The sequence below is a fragment of the Malaclemys terrapin genome, chromosome 7 (genome assembly GCF_027887155.1).
Source record: "Malaclemys terrapin pileata isolate rMalTer1 chromosome 7, rMalTer1.hap1, whole genome shotgun sequence".
Classification (NCBI taxonomy): domain Eukaryota; kingdom Metazoa; phylum Chordata; order Testudines; family Emydidae; genus Malaclemys; species Malaclemys terrapin.
The window spans coordinates 83,647,131-83,671,077 of NC_071511.1; the positions used below are offsets into that span (position 1 = coordinate 83,647,131).

Sequence of the window (23,947 nt, forward strand, 5' to 3'; positions counted from 1 at the left end):
TCTGCACCAAGGGAATAAAGAGGGCTGCCAGACCACAGTCATCTTAATTCCTTCTCTACCACCAGTTCCCAGTAACAGACCAGATAGCAGGGAAGGAGGGCAGGTGGTGCACTATACATAGGCATTAAGACGGGTTGGATCACAAAAACCCCATGGAAACTGCCAACCGATGTGCCAAGACTACTTCTGCCCCTGCTTTCCCTGCCAGCTCAGGACTCCAGCACCCTGTCTTGTTGAGCCAGACATGCCAATCCGCTCCAACACAGACCCAGGGTCTGAACCATGTGCCCAAAAACTGCAGACTTAACCTGAAAGCAGCTTATAGAAGTGTTCCTGTCTTTAACACTCAGATGCCCAACTCCCAATGGGGTCTAAACCCCAAATAAATCCGTTTTACCCCATATAAAGCTTATACAGGATAAACTCATAAATTGTTCGCCCTCTATAACATTGATAGAGAGATATGCACAGCTGTTTGCCGCGGCCCGCTTTCCCCGCCCCCCAGGTATTAATATACTCTGTATTAAATACAGAAAGTAGGATTAAAGTGGTTCCAAGTAGTAGCAGACAGAACAAAGTGAATTACCAAGTAAAATAGAATAAAACATGCAAATCTAAGCCTAATATAGTAATAAAACTGAATACAGATAAAATCTCAACCTCAGAGATGTTTCAATGAGTTTCTTTCACAGATTGGATGCCTTCCTAGTCTGGGCACAGTCCTTTCCCCTGGTACAGCCCTTGTTCCAACTCAGGTGGTAGCTAGGGGATTTCTCATGATGGCTGCCCCTTTTGTTCTGTTCCACCAACTTATATATCTTTTGCATAAGGCGGGAATCCTTTGTCCCTCTGGGTTCCCACCCCTCCTTCTCAATGGAAAAACACCAGGTTAAAGATGGGTTCCAGTTCAGGTGACATAATCACATGTCACTGTAAGACCCCTAACCTTCATTCCTCCCAGCCTGACTCACAGGAAGGTCTGCCTGCAAACAGAGCCATCCACAGTCAATTGTCCTGGTTAATGGGAGTCATCAAAGTTCCAAACCACCATTAATGGCCCACACTTTGCATAAGTACAATAGGCCCTCAGAGTTATATTTCATACACCTCTACCCCGATATAACGTGACCTGATATAACATGAATTCTGATAGAACGCGGTAAAGCAGTGCTCTGGGGGGGGGGGCGGGGCTGCGCACTCCAGTGGATCAAAGCAAGTTCGATATAACGCGGTTTCACCTATAACTCGGTAAGATTTTTTGGCTCCCGAGGACAGCATTATATCCAGGTAGAGGTGTATTTCTAGTTTCAGATACCAGAGTGATACATTTATACAAACACGATGACCACACTTAGTAGATTATAAGCTTTGTAATGATACCTTACAAGAGATCTTTTGCAAGAAGCATATTCCAGTTACATTATATTCATACTCATTAGCATATTTTCATAAAATCATATAGAGTGCAACGTCACAGGCATAACACATCTCAAAGAACTCAAGTTACTACAAGGTAACCCATTCTTCTGTCCCTGTGCAGTGCACTTCAAGTGATTCACAAGCAGTGCCTGAAGTCCTATAATATAACAAACTATAGAACTACCCTGCCCAAAAGAAACATCAGAGGTGGCTGCTTGCATCAGCAGCTAATGTCTAGCAAATGAGTGTACAGAACTCAAAGTTGCTTCTTTCCAGATGGGTGTAAGAGGGATGTCTCTCTCAGGGAAGCTACCAATGTTGTCTCAGCTCTCACTGAATGTGCTCTCACACTGCCTTCAGGAGGCTTACTGTTCATCTCATAGTAGAGTAGGATGAATCCCAAGATCTATTTTGACAGCCTCTGGGAGGAAATGGTCCCTTCTCCTTTCCTTCATTCCACAAATGATACAAAGAGCCTAGGAGACTCTCAAAATGATTTTGTCCTTTGCAGGTAAAAGGCAAGAGTCCTACGCACATCCAGTGAGTGTCATGCCACTTCTCTGTTAGAGAAAGGCTTAGGCTAGAATACCAGTAAACAGAAGCTTTGGTTAATGCCTTCAGGATGAACTTTGGATGCAGTGCCGTGGACACCGTATTCTTAAGAAAACTGTACTGAGAGGTCCTGCCATGAGCACCCCTAACTCCAACTCTTCTGGCCAATGTGATCGTGACCAAAAACACTACCTTCATAGAGATATGCATCAGAGAGCAAGATGCTAGAGGCTTCAACTGTGATTTGGTGAGAGTTGATAAAACAAAGTTAATGTCCCAGGCTGGTACCAGTTTAGCCACCAAAGGGAGGGGTCTAGTCATACCCTTCAAGAAGTGGGAAGAGACTAGGTGAGGAGGGGAAAAAAAAACACTATTTGATGACTGGTGGATTAAATGCACTGATGGCTGCCAAGGTAGCCCCAGGGAACTAATAGATAGCCCCATGGATTTTAAGGGCAGAAGGTTGTCCAACATGTCCAGAATCTGTGCTCATAAAGAGGAAATCCCTCATTGGTCACACCAAAACATAATTCTTTTCCACCTGCTTCATAATGTAGCCAATAGAGCTAGCTTAGCCTTTCATTTAGTAGCAATGCAAGGAACCTACAGGCTTGTATACTGTAAGACATTGGCTTAAACAGGTTAGCATAAGTGAAGCAGGCCTACGAACCTTAGCATAGATAACATGGCATAGATTTTGGGGAACTGGGAAAAGCTTGCTTACAAGGGGAGTTGGTACATAATGATGCCAAGCATCTCCAGGAATACAGAACTGATATTAGGCTTGGTTATTTTAGGATAAAATTGTTGGCAGATGTTTAATCACAAACTTGCTTTAGCAATAGTTGACGTATATGGTAATGAGCCAAAAGGCATTATTATGCTAATCTATAGTATAAAGGCATCCCAATGTTATTAGGGTGAGGAAGTTAGATATGGATATGGGAGGCTGGGTATCTAAATAAATATTCATGATAGATTCCAGGCCCCATAATATGCAAAGCCAGCATGTAACGGGTCCTAGCTTTCCATCATTTACCCTTCGCTCTTCATCGTTATTATCCATTATCCTTTGGGCATTAGGGGTCTGGACCATTGGCCTCATTTGGCATGCCAGGAACAGAGCTGGTCCTTTGTCTCTAACCGCCAGATCCCCAAGGAAGGGTAACTATACGAGCATATGCAAAGAATGATACCAAAGATAGCAATATTATAGCATTAGGGACATTTGTTTATGAGGTTTGGAGCTTTCTTGTCTTTACTGATTGTGTTAATAAAAGTGGCTAAGGCTTTGCTTTGCCTTCAGTGTCTTTGCCATATAGTCTTGGGTTCCCCACAAGATATTGAACTTCTTAGTTTTAATTCTGTTGTTTCTGATTCGGGGATAGAACCCTTTTACCCCCAGCTCATTAAATTAGTATCAATTGGCAACCAATGCAATTATTAATCTTTAAAGAATCAGGCTACAATAACAATTCCTGGTAGAGTCCTTTCTACTTCTGCTCAGGATGGTCTCGATGTAAGCTGAGTAGGCTTTTTCTATTTCCGACATCCATCCAGATACCATGCCCTGAGAGAAGCATGACTGGGTTGGGGTGGTAAGTCCTTTCCTCGTACTATTCATAGATTCTAAGGTGAGAAGGGACCACTGTGATCATCCAGTCTGACCTTCTATCTAGCACAGGCCATAGAACTTCCCCAAAACAATTCCTACAGCAGATCTTTTAGATATCTTAATTTAAAAATTGTCAGTGATGGAGAATCCACCACAAACCTTGGTAAATTGTTCCAGTGGTTAATTACTCTCACTGCTAAAAATTTATGCTTTATTTCATCTAGCTTCAACTTTCAGCCATTCGACTGTGTTATACCTTGCTCTGCTAGACTGAAGTGCTCCTTATTAAATATTTGTTTCGCACATAGATATTTACAGACTATAAGTAAGTCACAACCTTCTCTTTGTTAAGCTAAACAGACGGAGCTCCTTGAGTATGTCACTATAAGGCATGTTTTTCTAATCTTTTAATCGTTCTTGTGACTGTTCTCTGAATCCTCTCTGATGTATTAACATTCTTCTTGAATTGCGGGCACCACAACTGGACACAATATTCCAGCAGTGATTGCACCAGTTCCAAATTCAGAAGTAAAATAACAACATCTCTACTCCTACTTGAGATTCCCCTATTTATGCATCCCAAGATCACATTAGTTCTTTCAGTCACAGCATCACACTGGGAGCTCGTGTTCAACTGATCATTCACCATCACCCTCAAACCTTTTTCAGGGTCACTGCTTCCCAGGATAGAGTCCCCCATCCTGTAAGTAAGTATAGCCTACATTCTCTGTTCTCAGATGTATACATTTACATGTAGCCGTATTAAAACACATAGCTTACTCAAGCGCAGTTTACCAAACAATCTAGACTGCTCTGAATCAGTAACTTGTCCTCATCAATATTTACCACTCCCCCAATTTTTGGGTCATCTGAAAACTATCAGTGGTGATTTTATGTTTTCTTCCAGGCACTGATAAAAATGTAAAATAGTGTAGGGCCAAAAACCAAACCATGTGGAGCCCCATTGGAAACAGACCCACTCAATGACAATTCCCCGTTTACAGTTACATTTTGAGATCTGTTTTAATCCATTTAATGTGTGCCATGTTAATTTTATATCATTCTAATTTTTTAATCAAAATGAGGCTGTTCTAGATTTGATTTTGACAAATAGGGAGGAACTGGTTGAGAATTTGAAAGTGGAAGGCAGCTTGGGTTAAAGTGATTGTAGCACGGCCCCCTTTGCTCCTGCTTCTGCTGCGTTCACAAATCACTCAGACCCTGGGGCTTAGCAATCACCGGTGCAGTTTATTTCCAGCATGCACTCCCACCACCTTCTCACCACATACAGCTTGGGTTTTCAGCCTTAAGGACTTCTCAACTTCTGCACCCAGGAGGGAAGAGCTACCGCTCTCCTTCCACTCTTTGGCGTCCCCCTTACTTCCTTCCTCTGGGCCTGTATGTAGCCCCAGGCTAATTAGACTGGCAGCTGATTACCATTCACCAATCAGGTGCAGGTTTCTCTAGCCAGCTCCAATTTACCTCCCTAAATGAAACTCAATGAACAGTCCTACAAAAAGCAGAAATTAGGTCAAATTACAAAGGATGAATATAATCAAATAACACAAGTATGTAGGGACAAAATTTGAAAGGCCAAGGCACAAACGAGATTAAACTAGCTACAGACGTAAAGGGCAACAAGAAAACATTCTACAAATACATTAGAAGCAAGAGGAAGACCAAGGACAGGGTAGGCCCATTACTCCATGATGAGGGGGGAGGGGAAGAGTAAAAGAAAATGTGGAAATGCAGAAGTGCTAAATACTTTTTTGTTGCAGTTTTCACCAAAAAGGTTAGTGGCAATTGGACATCTAACATAGTGAATGCCAATGAAAATGAGGTAGGATGAGTGGCCAAAATACGGAAAGAACAAATTAAAAATTACTTAGACAAGTTAGATGTCTTCAAGTCACCAGACCCTGATGAAATACAACCTAGAATACTCAAGAAGCTGAATGAGGAGATATTTGAATCAGTAGCGATTATCTTTGAAAAGTCATGAAAGACTGGAGAGATTCCAGAGAACTGGAAAAGGGCAAATATCGTGCCCATGTATAAAAAGGGGAATAAAGACAATCTGGGGAATTACAGACTGTTGGGGTTGACCACAAATTACCTTGGGCTAATGTTAGAAAATGGTTTGGAGGGAGCTAGTAGTAAACTGGCTTTGACCAGCCGAGCTGGCTTGTAGCCACTTAGCTAAATAAACAAATAAAAAAAAAATAAAAAAAGCCTAAAACTGTAAAGTGTAAAAATAAAAAACAGCAGTGTTTCCTGCCAGAGCCTGCTTGTGGGTGAATATGCCCTCCCTTAGAAGGAGGTGATAATTAAAAGTAGCTATAAGAATTGCTTTAAACAAACAGTCTCACCTGCGGACCCTGGCCTTGTGAGTGCCCAGGAATTACCCACGCTGAAGCAGCGCCTGCTACGAGTCCTCAAGGACAAGGCAGGAGGGTCCGGGCCTGTCCGTAGCAGAAGGGGGGTAAGCATTCATTCTTGCCCTACATATTGGTGATGACCTACAGATACTGCACCTGGAAGGGATGTGGCAGTACAGAGAGGTGTCATGGTAATCTGTAACCAGGAAGGGCTTGTGGCATTTGATGCAGCTTTTAAATCTGGGGATTCTTGTCATACTCTCCTGCAATCACAGGAAGACCAGGGTTGGAGGGAGGGAGAGACGGAATGTCTGTGTCAGTTACAGAGATCGCTTCCAACCCAGGGGGGAGATTGCAAAGCTATGGGACAGTTTTTTATATAGTTAGGGTGAGGAGGCTATGGAACTTGGGGAGGAGGGCTGTTGGTTACATGAAGGAACTCGTAGTGTAGACCAGGCCTAAGATGATAGTGGTCAGGCTGCCCTATTGATCTCCTTGGTGCGAAGCACAAGAGTGTGAGGGCACATGCGCAGACCAATGGACATTGCTAGGGAAGAAACATCTCTAGTCTGGGTGCAAGGAGCACATGCACAATCTAAAGTACACCACAAATAAGGACAATCCGAAGAAGAAGAAATAATTGAACAGGCAATTTACAATCGTTCCCTTGAGTTCCTCTCCCTTGACTCCATCCTTAATTCCCTCCAACAAGACTTCTGCCCTCTTCACTTCACCAAGGTCTCTAGCAACCTCTTCAGGGCCATATCTCAGGGCCCTTAGTCCACCTTCATCCTCTGATCTCTCTGCTACTTTTGAAATTACTGAGAATAAATGATTCCTTTAAATCTTGCCCTCCTTTGGCGTTCACAACACTGTTCTCTCCTAGTTTTCCTCATGCTCTTTTAATTGCTCCTTCACTGTTTCTTTTGACGTCCCCCCTCTTCCTGTCTACTCTCACTTTCCATGGACTCTGTCCTTTGTTGCACCCCACCATACACACTTCTCTCTCACATGGTTTCAGTCTTTACACTCTTGACTGACATATCTATCTTTTCATTCTGGATTTGTCTCCCAGGATCCAGACTCTTGTCTCAGACTGGCTCCCAGGTGTCTTGCTGTCAGCTTAAACTTCACTTGGTCAAAACTGAATTCTCTATCTTCCACCGTCTCCACACCCTTCTATTTTTCTTCACTGCTGACACCACTAGCATGCTCCCTACCCCAATTCTTTTCCCCATATCCAGGTTGTGCCCAAATCCAGGTTTTGTCCACACAGCTAAAACTCTTGCTCATGCCCTCATTTTTCATAACTTCACTACTTCACCACTTCCTTAATCTGGCCTGACATCCATACCACCCTATTCCAGTCTATACCACAAACAAATACTGAGATCATCTTCCCATGCCTATTATTCTGATCATATTAAGTCCTCTCCCCACTACCTATTTCTTTTCCAACACATCAATAGAGACCTGCACAGATACAAAATTTGTATCCACATCCAATCCGTGATCTGCAAAAATGGTCTGCAGATATAAAGCAGATATCCACAAATTTGCAGGGCTCTACACACCAAGTTCAAGCTTCTTGTATTAATTTTCCAAGACCCTTCATAACTGTCACTCTCTACTTATCCTAGTTTGCCTCTGACAGCATCACCTCCAGCCTTCTTCACGGTCAATGATGCCCTATTTGTCAGCTTCTCCTACATCGACCCTTACACACAGAATGCCACTCAAACTCATTTGTAAGGCCACTATCTTCTCCTTCAAATCACTCTTCAAGACTCATTTCTACCCTGTCTCCTACAACAAATTAGCAAACTAACCAAGACTGGGTAGAGAGGTATTTGGGGATACTTGAATTTATGTAATTTTTAAAAAATGTATAAAATATACATGCATTTTTTTATTGGCAGTTGTATGTTGCTTGTCATCTTAGATTATAAAATTTTCAAGGCACAGATTATGTCTTCTAATAAATTCCTAGCACACTGCAGGCAGAACAATAATACAAGTAAATAACAGCAACAACTGTAGATAACTTACCCCTATGATTCAATAGTGAACTGTTATTTAGTAAAAGGCAGTTCTACTTAACTATGAAAATTTGGAATTCAGTAATTATCACTAAAAGTGTTTAATTTCAAATAATTTTGTAAAGAAAATTCATTGTCATGGATGAACAGATGGGAACATATTTATAAGCAGCTATGCATCTGCCTCTATAAAAGCATTGGCCATTTTCTTTAAAAGTTCCTTTCAAAAGACTGGGTGGTTAAAGAAGTTTATAATTCACTTACTTGTGAATCTAAGTCTTCTCCCTTTACACACAGGTTAGCATCTATCACATTTAACCCAACCAAGAGCCCAACAATAACTGCTCCTTCTTCTTCCATCATCAGTGCATGATATTCATAAAATTCACTGTAAAGTAATAAAACATCTTGTATCAGAATAATTATTTATTTCCTGCAACATTTTAACATATTGAGATTTAGTACATCACTGGTAAATGGAGTGTAAATCTGTTCCTGTAATTTTAGCCTTACTCTGATGTTCTTAAAGATTAATCAGATCTGTACATACTGTGACTTCATCACTGATGTTTAACTAAGAGGAAAGCAGGGACACTAGAAAATGCAAGAAAAGTGGTAATTATGGGAAATAGTGCCACATGTTTTGTAAAAATGCTAAAGGAAATCTTGCCATATTTGTGAAATGTTCTGGGGATACTTCACGCATAGCGTATTTGAATTTTTAAGAGAATCAGGGCTTGAAATCAAAGGAGTAAGAAACCAGACAAGAGACTGGTAGGGGGGAGGAAAGGGGCAGGAAGAATTTCCTAAAGCTGTAGCAGTCTTTAAAGAAATGTATGTTCCATTAACAAAGTTACATGCCCAACAGACACAGTGTCAAAATCTTACCTCCTCTTCCTACCTCTCTGAATTTATTTTTGTTAAAAACAAAGTTTTGGGATGTATGCAACAGAAATACAGTGCTCTCAACAGAAAAGTATGACAGACCATGACGAACACAAACTGGAAGCAATAGTTAAGAGTCAAATCACAGATATTTTGTTACAATATATCTAGTGTAACTTCATGCACAACTAGTCTCATTGATTTCATATGAAGTTTACACATGGTTTTAAGACCAGGAGCTTAATACTTAGAGTAGGGGTATATTGCAAATTCCTGAGTTACTGAGATGCACTGCCCACTTCAAGATTAAGCCCCTTGAAATATATAGGATAAAATTTTCCAGAAGATTTTTCTTAAGAAAAACTATTTCTGGTAACTGTTACAACCCAATTCCAGAACTACATGCCTGGATAGGCCAGTAACTGCTAGTTTATAAGAAGTATCAATTCACAGCAACTCCACTGGTAAACTTTCTCATAAAGCTTTGGTTTTCTTATTGAGTGTGTGCACTCAATTACTTTTTATATTTTAAATTGTATGTATTTAAGGTACTTGTAAGCAAACTGTATGATAAGGACTAGGTGTGACACAATGGAAATTTTTTGTAACATTTTTACGAGTTCTGTTTGTGTCTCAGTTTCCCCTATATGCTGCATTGTTACCCAGTGGGTGGAAAGTGACTGTTTGCTTTCAGGACAAGCTGAGACACATAGGTGTGGATGTCACCTAGCTGTCTGGGCTTTAGTCTCCATATCAGTGGAGCATCGGAGAAGACAATGGCAAATCCAATTGCCAGGACATTGACACCTAGCAACCAATGACCTAGAGGGATAAAGATTTTCCCATCTCTCCTTAGGGAACCTGAACAACAATCCCAAGTTCGAGATCAAAGTACTGGAGAGGTTGAGGTGGGGGATAACAGCTACTCACCTAAAGTCTAACAAAGGAGGTCAGACAGAGAGACAGAGCTTGAACCAGTGGGTTCTCTACAGCTTGGCTGGGCTCTGGCCTAAACAGAATGGACTATGCTTTAACCTGCAGTTCTCTATACTACCCTAAAGACTTCCTATGCAGTGTTCCAATAAACAAATAAAACCTACTGCTTTGACAGCACTGTGTGAGTGTCACTGCAAATGCTCAGTGAGATGCATTAATCCCTGAAGAGTGTACAAGTCTCCATGAGAAGTCTGTCTCAGTTGGACTTGCTGAACAGAGCTCACAGTGTGAAGCAAGAGTGCTGAAGGCCCAGAGGTCCAGTCTAAGGAGCCGTTGAAGCCACATGGCTTACTTGGAGAAAGGGTAAGACTTCTAGCGGGTCTGGCACACTGAAGGGAGTCTTCCTAGTGACCATTCCAAACCTGGGGCCATAGCACCAATCACGTGGATCTGTGACACTAGGTATTTGTCATTTATTCAGTTTTCAGGTAACGAAAGCAACATGAGAAGTCTTAAGACTTTTTGTAGCTTATATAACTCTCATGCAGGAGAACTAGGGCTGTCAAGCAATTAAAAAAATTAATTGTGATTAATCGCACTGTTAAACAACAATAGAATACCATTTATTTTAAATATTTTTGGATGTTTCTTACATTTTCAAATATATTAGTTTCAATTACAACACACAATACAAAGTGTACAGTGCTCACTTTATCTTTATTTTTTATTACAAATATTTGCACTGTAAAAAACAAATTCACCTCATACAAGTACTGTAGTGCAATCTCTTTATCATGAAAGTTGAACTTACAGATGTAGAATTATGTACAAAAAAACCTGCATTCAAACATAAAACAATGTAAAACTTTAGAGCGTACAAGTCCACTCAGTCCTACATCTTGGTCAGCCAATCACTCAGACAAACAAGGTTGGCATGGCACTGTCGTGGCTGGCGTTGCAAGATATTTACATGCCAGATGCGCTAAAGAGTCATCTGTCCCTTCATGCTTCAACCACCATTCCAGAGGACATGCTTCCATGCTGATAATGGGTTCTGCTTGATAATGACCCAAAGCAGTGTGGACTGATGCATGTTAATTTTCATCATCTGAGTCAGATGCCACCAGCAGAAAGTTGCTTTTCTTTTTTGGTGGTTTGGGTTCTGTAGTTTCTGCATCAGAGTGTTGCCCTTTTAAGACTCCTAAAAGCATGCTCTACACCTCGTAACTCTGTTTTTGGATGGCACTTCAGATTCTTAAACCTTGGGTCGAGTGCTGTAGCTACTTTTAGAAATCTCACATTGGTACCTTCTTTGCATTTTGTTAAATCGGCTGTGAACGTGTTCTTAAAACGAACATGTGCTGGGTCATCATCCGAGACCGCTATAACATGAAATATATGGCAGAATGCAGGTAAAACAGAACAGGAGACATACAATTCTCCCCCCAAGGAGTACAGTCACAAATTTAATTGGTGCATTATTTTTTTAACAAGCATCATCAGCATGGAAGCATGTCCTCTGGAATGGTGGCCGAAATATGGAAGGGACATACGAATGTTTAGCATATCTGGCATGTAAATACCTTGCCATGGCAGCTACAAAAGTGCCATGCGAACGCCTGTCCTCACTTTCAGGTGACATTGTAAATAAAAAGCAGGCAGCAGTATTTCCCGTCAATGTAAACAAACTTGTTTGTCTTAGCGATTGGCAGAATAAGAAGTAGGACTGAGTGGACTTGTAGGCTTTAAAGTTTTACACTGTTCTGTTTTTGAGTGGAGTTATGTAAACAAAAAAAGTCTGCATTTGTAAGTTACACTTTCATGATAAAGAGATTGCACTACAGTACTCGAATAAGGTGAATTAAAAAATACAATTTATTTTGTTTATCATTTTTATAGTGCATATATTTGTAATCAAAAATAATAAAGTGAGCACTGTGCACTTTGTATTCTGTGTTGTAATTGAAATCAATATTGAAAATGTAGAAAAAAAATCAAAAAATATTTTATAAATTTCAATTGGTATTCTATTGTTATAAGTGCAATTAATTTTTTTGAGTTAATCACATGAGTTAACTGCAATTAATTGACAGCCCTAAGGATAACACAAACAAGAAGTTATAATGTAATAACATTTTATGATATGGTAAAGTGCCAAATATGACACTAGACTTGATTTCCTAAACAAATTTTTTTTTTAATTTAAAAAGATAAAATTTCAACAAAATCACTAACCTGAGGAGATCTCTTTGAATGATTAAACAGCGTAGATAATCAGCCATTTTTTTTTGCATTAATGCCAATCGTAACCACGCCCGGGCACGGCCCAATGGTGTTCTGAAAAGAAAAAAAATTAGTCAGGATACTGCTGCACATCAATTAGTCTTATTGCCTTCATGAATCAGTTTGTTAATACACAAATTCAGATTTTAAAGGTATTTTAAGTTATTATTTGAATAACACTCAATAATCAGTTAAGATACAAGGCACAATTATCTATTTTCTTTATTAAAAAAAAAAAAACACTCTCATTGGTTAGTATAACTATTAAAACATGCTGATTTGCAACCAGATATAGCCTTTACATTACATTTGGTAATTTTTCAGCTAAGAAAGAGACTATATTATATTTACATATATATTACCATACATTTACTCATTCTTATTGTTTACATTCTTATGTTAGAAAATGGCGAATTACATTTCTTATTTACTAGATGTTAATTTTTTACTCAGGATTTGTGTCAAGTTGCATTTGGAAAACTGGAATTCAATTAAAAATGTACAAAACAAGCATTTTGCATTTTTTATTAGTTAAATAAATCTACCTTCAATGTTTCAGAATAGACTTTTTTTTCTTGTGTATCTAAACATGTTTCATTTAAAACTAACTGATTTATTAGACAAAGGGATCATTAACTCAAGCCATGTCATAACAGATTTTTCACAGGATTTGTGGTATTAGTGGAATCGGTGGGAAGGTATACGTGAGATGATCCATCCAGGGTAGCAGCAGGGTGTTGCCCTTCTAGCCATGGCCCAGAACTGACCTAGAGCAGTACTGGGATAGTTTCTTGTTCTCCTGCAAGGCAAAGAGAACCCAAGACAGTGTTCCCCATTGGGTGAACATCTCATTCAGAACAGAATCATGGAACTCCCATTCATGATCTGTGGGAAAACATCTGCAGAGACTGGCTGCTGGGGAGTTCTGCGCACCTGGTGGGTATACTGTGAAGAGGGTTATGTGGTTTCTGATACACCAATTCCAGAAACAACTGCACACGAGTGGACCAATGGACACTGCCTACTAAAAAATCTCCGGATTCAGGGACATTGTGCATATGTGAACCCACGTGCAGAAAACACAAAAGAACTATCACTTGAAGCAGCAGCATATCTTGCTTCAAGAAAAACCTGCTTTCACCTTTTTTGGTGACCAGGCCCTACACATAATGTATATACATAAGTCCTTACACAATATCCGTGCATACATGTTGCAATATTGATAACAAATGTGACACTGGCTTTCATTTGAGTCCTCACGTGACACACTTTGGTGAACTGGAACGTATAGGTCAGATCCACGAGACCCCTATAACCTCTCTGCACCCCCTTGCCAGCTGGCATTAAGAGGTTCTTGAGTCACTCCACATCCTTTAAGTTTTCACAATTACTAGATCTCATCTTCTCCCAACCTGTTTTTCTCCCCATGGATTGGAAGACAAAAAACAAGCTTTCCTGCTTTTTCACTTCCCAGTCCGTTTCTCAATTTTGAATGAGCTTGTCCAAATGAAAAACAAATTTTCTGCACCTGCTAAAACTAAAACCACAAGTAATTAATGCAAAAGCTTTTCTACATAAGCAGAAAGTATTTACATTTAGAAGTATGTAAATACCAGCATTCACTCCACTGTAAAGACCGAAAATAATACAGATATTTAATGAAGTGCACAACATTGTGATATATTCATAAAGCTTAAGTTCATCTCAAAAAGTTAAATATGTTTTCCTCCTAATTCAGTATATACTTAAAAATGCACCACTCCTTTTTAACTCACTACAACTTGAGGAGGGCTCATTGATGTAGCTTTTTATAATTTAAATTATTTTAATAGACTACAGTAATTTTAGGTCTTAACATAGGTTGTCATAATAAATTTAATTTTAAATAAATTTTTCTTTTGGGAAAAAATGTTTAAGTAAAAAATCCAATTTAAAACAAAAAAATTACATTACTGATTTTATCCACCTTGTAACTAGAAATGTTTTCCTGGATTTATTTTTGAAAATATTTGAAGGAAAATAGTTTTTGTTTGGATGCCAACACTTTCCAGCAGTGTTTGCAACCCAAACAGTGCAGTACTGTGCTACCGCATGAGAATCAGACAGTGAAAACAACCACCCTATTTTAATTGTCCAAGCAAAGCACTGTGTAGAAAGTAAAAATAAACAAAAAAACAAAATGGTAAAATATAATTTCTTAATCTGAGTGTCCTTTTAAAAATGTTTACAATAGAAGTTCAAAAAAAAATTATTTTATTTAGAAAAAATTGGAGACTATCTTGCAAACAGGCTCATCAAGAGAAATTTAGAGCCTAGGTACATCAAGTTTGCTGGGGGCCAACCCCCTTCCATTTCACCCCAGTTACAGAAGTTTGGGGTGCCCCACAGGTTAGGGCCTTTGCACAGTTGTCAACCCTTGTCCCCGATATTTTCAGCCCTGCTCTCAAATCCTCACAGAGTCAGGAGGGTTTGAGATAGAAGCATGTGGACATCCACTACCAAACTGTGCAGGGAGGTCCAGTTCTTGCAAACTGAATCCTATAAATTTTGCACAGCTCTGTCTTTAAATATATTTTTTTTTCAAGATAGTTTTACTAACATAAAGGTGGGTCCCAAACACTGAACAAAATGCAAAGAGATTAAATATATAACTGACTGGGAAACTCTGTTAGAAGCTATACATTTCCTAGCACATGAAACAAACTAAATTGCATCACTGAGAGTCATTGCAATGGTCTAGTGACTGTGCTGTTTGCCACAATATGAGGATTAGAGTTACATCCTCCAGCTGATGCCATGGGAGCATCATGTACTTGAAATAAGGCTACGGGAAACAAATAAACTTGAGGATTCCAAAAGACATCAGCACACCAAAAAGAATAAAACATTTACAAGACTGTCTCAATCACTTTATTTTTTCCCCCAATAATTAGATACCAGCAACACTGGCTGATATCAAATACATCATATTTGATGCTGGAAATAGAGACAAGATTTCATTTAACGTCTGATCAAGCTAAGAATGGGAAGGCAGGTGGATTACTGTTCACTAGTTAACCTACAAGACAGTCTTTGTTATACTATTTTTATGCAACATTTGGAAAATTGGTACAACTGAGACATAAGGATATTACCTTTGCGGCTAGCATGGGCTGTTATAGCAGGGATAAAGAAGAGACAAAACAGAACTGGGAGGGCTAATCAAATCAGTATCTTAGATGTCTGTATACTAATGTGAGAAGTATGTGGAATAAGCAGGGAAAAACTTGAAATGCTAGTAAATAAACACAACTATGACATAGTTGGCATCACAGAGTCCTGATAGGATAATATGCATGACTAGAATATTGGTATAGAAGGGTATTGCTCAGGAAGGACAGGCGGGGGAAAAGGGAGGAGGTGTTGCCTTATATATTAAAAATATATACACTTGGACTGAGGTTGACATGGAAATAGGAGACAGACCTGTTGAAAGTCTCTGGGTAAGGATAAAAGGGGTAAAAAACAAGGGTGATGTCATGGTAGGGGTCTACTACAGACCACCTAACCAAGAAGAAGAAGTGAATGAGGCTTTTTTTAAACAACTAACAAAATCATCCAAAGCACAGGACTTGGTGGTGATGGGGGACTTTAACTACTCAGATGTCTGTGGGGAAAATAACACAGCAGGGCACAGATTATCCAATAAGTTCTTGGAATGTATTGGAGACAATTTTTTATTTCAGAAGGCAGAGAAAGCCTCTAGGGAAGAGGCTGTTCTAGATTTGATTTTGACAAATAGGTAGGAACTGGTTGAGAATTTGAAAGTGGAAGGCAGCTTCAGTGAAAGTGATCATGAAATGATAGAGTTCATGATTCTAATGAATGGTAGGAGGGAGAACAGCAAAATAAAGACAATGGATTCCAGGAAGGCAGACTTTAACAAACTCAGGGAGTTGATATGTAAGATCTCATGGGAAGCAAGTCTAAGGGGAAAAACAACTGAAGACAGTTGGCAGTTTTTCAAAGAGACATTATTAAGGGCACAAGAGCAAACTATCCCACTGCGTAGGAAAGATGGGAAGTATGGCAAGAGATCACGCTGGCTTAACCAGGAGATCTTCAAGTATCTAAAAATCAAAAAAAGAGTCCTACAAAAAGTGGAAACTAGGTCAAATTACAAAGAATGAATATAAACAAATAACACAAGTATGTAGGGACAAAATTAGAAAAGGCAAGGCACAAAATGAGATCAAACTAACTAGAGACATTAGGGTATCAAGAAAACATTCTACAAATACATTAGAAGCAAGAGGAAGACCAAGGACAGGGTAGGCCCTTTACTCAATGGGGGGGGAAAAGGGGGGAAATAACAACAGAAAATGTGGAAATGGCAGAGGTGCTTAATGACTTCTTTGTTTCGGTTTTCACCAAGAAGGTTGGTGGTGATTGGACGTCTAACATCGTGAATGCCAGTGAAAATGAGGTAGGATTAGAAGAGGCTAAAATAGGGAAAGAACAGGTTAAAATTTACTTAGACAAATTAGATGTCTTCAAGTCATCAGGGCCTGATGAAATGCATCCTAGAATACTCAAGGAGCTGACAGATGAGATATCTGAACCATTAGTGATTAGCTTTGAAAAGTCATGGAAGACGGAGAGATTCCAAAAGACTGGAAAAGGGCAAATATAGTGCCAATCTATAAAAAGGGAAATAAGGACAACCCAGGAAATTACAGACTAGTCACTTTAAGTTTTGTACCCGGAAAGACAATGGAGTAAATAATTAAGCAATCAATTTGCAAACATCTAGAAGATAATAAAGTGATAAGTAACAGTCAGCATAGATTTGTCAAGAACATATTGTGTCAAACCAACCTGATAGCTTTCTTTGACAGGGTAACAAGCCTTGTGGAAGCAAGTAGGGGGGAAGCAGTAGACGTGGTATATCTTGACTTTAGTAAAGCTTTGGAAACTGTCTCGCATGACCTTCTCATAAACTAGAGAAATGCAACCTAGATAGAGCTACTATGAGGTAGGTGCAAAACTGGTTGGAAAACCATTCCCAGAGGGTTATCAGTGGGTCACAGTCATTTTGGAAGGACATAATGAGTGAGGTCCCACAGGGATCAGTTCTGGGGCTCGTTCTGTTCAATATCTTCATCAACGATTTAGATAATGGCATAGAGAGTACACTGACAAAGTTTGCAGCCAATACCGAGCTGGGAGGGGTTGCAAGTGCTCTGGAGGATAGGATTAAAATTCAAAATGATCTGGACAAACTGGAGAAATGGTCTGAAGTAAACAGGATGAAATTCAATAAGGACAAATGCAAAGTACGCCATATAGGAAAGAACAATCAGTTGCACACATACAAAATGGGAAATGACTGCCTAGGAAGGAGTACTGCAGAAAGGGATCTGGGGGTCATAGTGGACCACAAGCAAAATATGAGTCAACAGTATAAAATGCCATTACAAAAAAAGCAAACATCATTCTGGGATGTATTAGCAGGAGTGTTGTAAGCAAGACACAAGAAGTAATTCTTCCGCTTTACTCCTCGCTGATTAGGCTTCAGCTGGAATATTGTGTCCAGTTCTGAGCACCACATTTCAGGAAGGATGTGGACAAACTGGAGAGTCCAGAGAAGAGCAACAAAAATGATTAAAGGTCTAGAAAACATGACCTATGAGGGGTTTGTTGAATCTGGAAAAGAGAAGACTGAGCGGGGACATGATAACAGTTTTCAAGTACATAAAACGTTGTTACAAGGAGGAGGGAGAAAAATTGTTTTTCTTAACCTCTGAGGATAGGACAAGAAACAATGGGCTTAAACTGCAGCAAGGGAGGTTTAGATTGGACATTAGGAAAAACTTCCTAACTCTCAGGGTGGTTAAAAGCACTGGAATAAATTGCCTAGGGAGGTTATGGAATCTCCATCACTGGAGATTTTTAAGAGCAGGTTAGACAAACACCTGTCAGAGATGGTCTAGATAATACTTAGTCCTGCCGTGAGTGCAGGAGACTGGACTAAATGACCTCTCAAGGTCCCTTCCAGTCCTATTCTTCTATGATTCTACAAACACAATAAAAGGCATTTCATTTTTAAAGTATTTAGCTTCTTCAATGTGAGAAAGGTTCTTCTTCTAAATTCTCTCAACACAGTATCTAAAATCCAAGTACTACTTTTGCCACAATATATTTTGCTCTTTAAGGGTGCGAGCCCTTCCATTGACTCTAATGGGCACTGGATCAGGCCCTAAACCTTTATTGCAGCAAATGTTATGTTTTTACCAACACTACTCACTTGAGGCCAGGTAAATCTCTGACACTAGCTGCTATCTCCTCAGCTTCTGGGTACAACTTCTCCACAAGTTCCAGTGGGCCCCAGATTGTTTTATTGTAACTTAGAAAAGATTTTCTTACTAAGAAAAGGAAAACAAAATAATTTAGTTGACAATTTAAGTTACTTAGCTCACTCTCTCACATAGAGTTCACATCAGCATACCTGGATTAGAAATTGTCTACATAAATTGTTTTAAAATACTGTACTGTGAATATAAATATTTATATAACAAGCTTTGATTAACCTTTAAAAATAAGTCACAATGGTTTGGGAATTTCTAAAAAGAATCTTATAAAGTAGCAATTCTGTTTTAATTTTTGAAACAGATCTGCTGAAGCATAACCATGTCAATGTAAGAGTAACAGTGAAATTAAATCAAGATATAAGTAACATGCATTTGATCCTGGTACCTGATAAAACATATATAGTCACTTAGGGGTATCTTACAAAGAAGAAAAAAGTGTAAGCGTGTAAAATATTTTTGTTATGGTTATTAGTACTTCATAAGAATGGCCATACTGGGTCAGACCAAAGGTTCATCTAGCCCAGTATCCTATCTTTTGACCGTGGCCAATGTCAGGTGCTCCAGAGGGAATGAACAGAAGAGGTAATCATCAAGTGATCCATTCCCTGTCGCTCATTCCCAGCTTCTGGCAAACAGAGGCTAGGGACACCATCCCTGCCCAATAACCACTGATGGACCTATCCTCCATGAATTTATCTAGTTCCCTTTTGAACCCTGTTAGAATCTTGGCCTTCACAACATCCTTTGGCAAGGAGTTCCACAGGTTGACTGTGCGTTGTATGAAGAAATATTTCCTTTTGTTTGTTTTAAACCTGCTGCCTATTAATTTCATTTGGTGACCCCTAGTTCTTGTGTTATGAGAAGGAGTAAATAACATTTCCTTATTCACTTTCTCAACATCAGTCATGATTTTATAGACCTCTATCATATCGCCTATGAGTCATCTCTTTTCCAAGCTGAAAAGTCTCTGTCTTATTAATCTCTCCTCATATGGCAGCCATTCTATACCCCTAATAATTTTTGTTGCCCTTTTCTGAACCTTTTCCAATTCCAATATATCTTTTTTAAGATTGGGCAACCCCAACTGCACAAAGTATTCAAGATGTGGGCGTACCATGGATTTATATAGAGGCAATATATTTTCTATCTTATTATCTATCCCTTTCTTAATGATTCCCAACATTCTGTTTGCATTTTTGACTGTTGCTGCACATTGAGTGGATGTTTTCAGAGAACTATCCACAACTCCAAGATCTCTTTTTTGAGTGGTAACAGCTTCAGATTTATTATAGAGTGCTATACATATTCAAACTGTTGTACAAAGAGGATAATGCATCACATTCTAGAAACAAAATTTCAAAATGGTTTGGAACAGGAAATACATGAATAAAATGATTACTGCACCTTTAAGACCATGTTTAAGGCAGTGCTCCATAACGACAAAGAACTGTTGCAAAGGTGGATAGTCAGAATCCAGAGTACGGCCAAAGCTCAAAGCTGATTCAATCAGTCCTTTGATACTCAATTTAGCCATGTTCAGCAAATTTGCTCTTTCTACAGCTGTGGGGTCTTTTACAGCTAAAACAAAGTAAAAATAAGCATATTTCAATTATGAAAGCAAAAAAAATTCACTAAATGCTTTCCTGTTCAAAGCACTTTGATCCCAATCTGTATTTAATCAAAGGAATAAAATCCATTAACTGCTGTAAAGTCACAGTGCTATAAAACAGCATGCACATGTTACAGTTCCACACAGGAAAGTTTAAAGTGGACACACAAAACCAAGTTTCTTTTCTGTATTTTTTTCAAAATTCATTAAAATATTAATACCCATAATACATAAAACTTTCCAAAACAATCTAAATTGGGGCCTAAAACTAGTTGGGCACTTTAACAGGGCACATTATATGTTTCTGATAAAATGGAAAATGACTAAGGGAATGTGTTATGAGAGTTATATAATTATTATTTGGTCATGATACTTAATCCAGTAATGCCAAATCTCATACTTTTATCATGAGCCTCGTTCTATTTGTTTCTCTTAAAGTCATAATTGCTGGAATCAAAGAAATCACATGACAATCTAAGCTTTCTTTCAAGTTTCTAGCCCTTACTGTTATAAATAAAAGTTTGAAAAGGCAAATAACTCAAAATGTATCTTTTTATATCTCATGATTTTTAACCCAATCTTGTGATATTTTGGGGCCTGACCCATGATTTTTATGCTCCTATTTTCAAATATATTATAAGTGGCCTTTGCCTAATTTCCCTCTAAGCGCTGCGCAGGCACTCAGGCTGCGGCGGGGAGAGATGACTCTCCCCACCAGCCCCAGACCAGCCCCAACCCAGCCCCACACCTGCCACGGCTGGGGGAGAGGCACCTATCTCGTGGCCCCAGCCCCAGAGCTACCGTGGCAGGGAGAGGCGCCTCTCCCTGCCAGCCCAAGTGCTGCAGCAGGGAGAGAGAGCTGGAGGGAGTCCTCTCTCCCTGCCATAGCCCTGGGGCAGCCTGCACCCCAAACCCTCATCCCCAGCCTCACCTCAGAGCCCGCACCCCCAGCTAAAGCCCTCCCCTCCTCCTCCCCACATCCCAAACCTCTGCCACGAGCCCCCTCCCGCACTCTGAACCCATCGGCCCCATTCCCACCACATTAATTTTGTTATGTGCACCAATATGGAGGTGATGTATCATACATCACCTCCATATTGGTGCACATAACAAAATTAATTCCGCACACGCATTGGAAAAATTAGAGGGAACACTGGCCTATTCTCTCAGATCTCTTTTGTCAGAGTCACCATGATTTAGGACCTTGTTGGGAGCCAACAGAAGATATTGACTGTTTCTCTTTCATTATGGAAAAAAGTGCCTTTGATAATAGCAAAGACTCATGCATCCACTTGGTTCTCACAGAAGACAGATAAGGTATTTCACTGAAAAGAACAGAAACTTAGATAGCTTTAAGTGATCAGTCCTCCCTTAGCCCCTGAACCTGCACCATTACACGACCAGCTACAACATGGGGTCCCACTGATTTCATTGGGATTCAGGGCAGACACAAAGTTCCAGGGTAGCAGGTCGTGTTGCTGGATAGGGGCCAGCTGGACCATTTCTGGAAACCTCTTGTATTCTGTAAATGTACACATCATTCACAGTGCACACACTGTGAATTCAGGCACTTCCTAACTGGACTAAGATGGGCCATTCAGCTGAACCCTTTTATGATTTAAGTCCTTTTTTTTTTTTTTAATTGAACCCTTTCGCTATATATCAGGATGGGAACCTGCACATGCCCACACTTTAACACAACTGGGACTATCATTCTACTTCACTATACAAGGAGTGGCACCATGCCCAAGATGCGCAAAGGCGGATCCTTCTCTACTGAAAAGCACTCCAAACAATTCATGCTTATTTTTCTTTCCCAAAAAAGAACCAATTTCCCATCACCCCTCCCCTCCATGCAATCACAACGGCTAAGGCTCTCCCATTGCTCCGCCCTCCCCAGTCCCCACAAAACCTCTGGTGGGCTGCTCCCCGCGAGACAGCCGCCACCCCCGCAGCCAGACAGCACCTCGCCCAGCAGCCGCCCGCCACCGGCTGTCTGCCCCGCGGAGGCAGGCGCCCGCTCCGCATCCCACACGCCGACAAGCATCCTTCTCGGGGGTTCAGCTCCTTTGTCACCGCGCTGCCCGGTGTTGCTCGGACCCGTTGTCTGCAGGGAGCCGCGGCCTGGTGCCTGGTTACCTGCCCGGCCGCCCCGCCTCCCCCGGGAGCAGGCGGCTCCCGCACACCGCCCGCCTCGGGCGCGCAGAAGCGGCTGGAGCCACCCCAAGTTCTGCCGCGAGGCGGCCAGGCCACGCACCGACCAGCAGCCGCCGCCTCGGGCTGCTGCCGGACGGGGGCTGCGCGCTGCCCGGGGAGTCGCTCCGCACCCGTTGGAAAGCGCCACCTCACCCCGTTACCTCCCCACCCCCAGCGGGGAGCCCCAGTGCGGCCTGCCCCCGACTCCCTACCCCCTGCGAGCGGGGAGCAGAGGCGCCCCTTACCCATGGCCACAGAACAGCAGCCAGCTTGTCGCGGACGGGCTGGCCTCCCTTGCACGGCTCCCACTCCAGCCCTTCGCAGGCTCCTTCTCCTCCCCTCCCCCGTCACAATCCGCACTGCGCCCCCGGCGGCAGGAGGACCTGCCCCTCTCTGCCCACCCTGGAGCGCAACCAGCGGGGAGTGGCTGCTACTGGCACTGGGCAGAGCTCAACGTAGGTCCCCCATGCTCCAGCCACACAGAATAGCCGCTGCTCGACCGGTGATAACGCCGCAAAATTTGGGTCTAGAGCCAGCCTTGCCCCACACGTGAGACTTCGGAACGGGAAGCAACCCTGAGGCTAATACTCACCCTCCTCTTTCGTAAATAGCCCAAACTACAGAGGGCTCAGCTGCCACCAGCGCCCTACACAAGCTTGCAGCAATGGCCCCAGGGGGGCTTATAACAACCAATACAGAGAAAACGTTAGCCTCTCACTTCTGCACGTATGCATTTCTGACCTAATGCGTGTGATTTTCTTTTGTATTGACAAATAGGGGAAGGGAAGGGATTGTTTCTTTTGTAGTTGTATAGGACCCAGCCTTTGGTCGGTCTGGTTGTATAAATATTTTATAAGACAGCGTTCCCAACCTTAGGTAGATTTTGTTTATGCACCAATGAACTATTCTCCCCTTCCATTTGTCAAAAGTAAGGGAAGGAGAGAAGTCCCAGATTGATGGTTTACTACTACTACTTCTTGGTTCTTGGGATAAATATAAAGGTGCCTTCCACCTATACCATAAATTAGGTGTGATTAATACACACATTTCTGCCACAGGTGCTGTATGTAAAAGAAAATTCTCATGCCTTCCATAAATGAAAGTGTGCCTAAAGAATTGTATGACAAGAGACCTGTTAAGAGACTTGATTGTCATAGCTACACTTACAAACCCTACTCACATACCAGGACCCCATTATTCTAGGCACCATATAACTAGATGAAAGTATTACTAAGTGTAATACAGGGGCCAAGAAATTGATATAGGTAAGTGAGTACAAAGACACAATATTGGTCAGCATGGTAGACCATGATCTCAGTCTCAGTGCACCTATAGTCTAACTGTGCCTAGAAAAAAAAAATGTGACCAATCACCAAAAAGGAGTTTTAAAGAGGAGGTTTGCAAGTGGAAAGTGAGGTAGCATTACAGCTCATTACAATAAGCAGTAAGGGCACCATGGGAGAAAGCACAAAAGGTATTTATTTGAAAATTTAACAAATGGATGACAGAAGCTACCATCATGAGAGAGAGGAAGTGAAAGTTGACATCTGGATAGTGAATGAAACAGGGAATTGAAATGGAAGGCACTGAAAGTGAAGACAAGCAACATGTTTTTTACAAGGGGGAGGAGGAGCCACTAGAGAGATCAAAGAGAGGCATGATATGCTCAAAGCAACTGGCAAGGA

The 23,947-nt window shown here is 40.9% G+C and overlaps 1 protein-coding gene across 3 annotated transcripts in view; it reads right to left on the reverse strand.

Moving 5' to 3' along the window:
* The window catches only part of RUFY2 (RUN and FYVE domain containing 2), a 59,014-nt gene extending 36,432 nt beyond the window's left edge, over positions 1 to 22,582 (reverse strand). For all 3 annotated transcript variants that reach the window (XM_054034762.1, XM_054034760.1, XM_054034763.1), the window contains exons 1-5: positions 22,508 to 22,582; positions 19,862 to 20,035; positions 18,394 to 18,511; positions 12,060 to 12,161; positions 8,268 to 8,391 (exon numbers count right to left, since the gene is read on the reverse strand). In XM_054034762.1, coding sequence (XP_053890737.1) covers positions 8,268 to 8,391; positions 12,060 to 12,161; positions 18,394 to 18,511; positions 19,862 to 20,035; positions 22,508 to 22,511 — 522 coding nt within the window. In that variant the 5' untranslated portion in view covers positions 22,512 to 22,582. The remainder of the gene's footprint in view (positions 1 to 8,267; positions 8,392 to 12,059; positions 12,162 to 18,393; positions 18,512 to 19,861; positions 20,036 to 22,507) is intronic.
* Between the last annotated feature and the right edge of the window lie 1,365 nt (positions 22,583 to 23,947).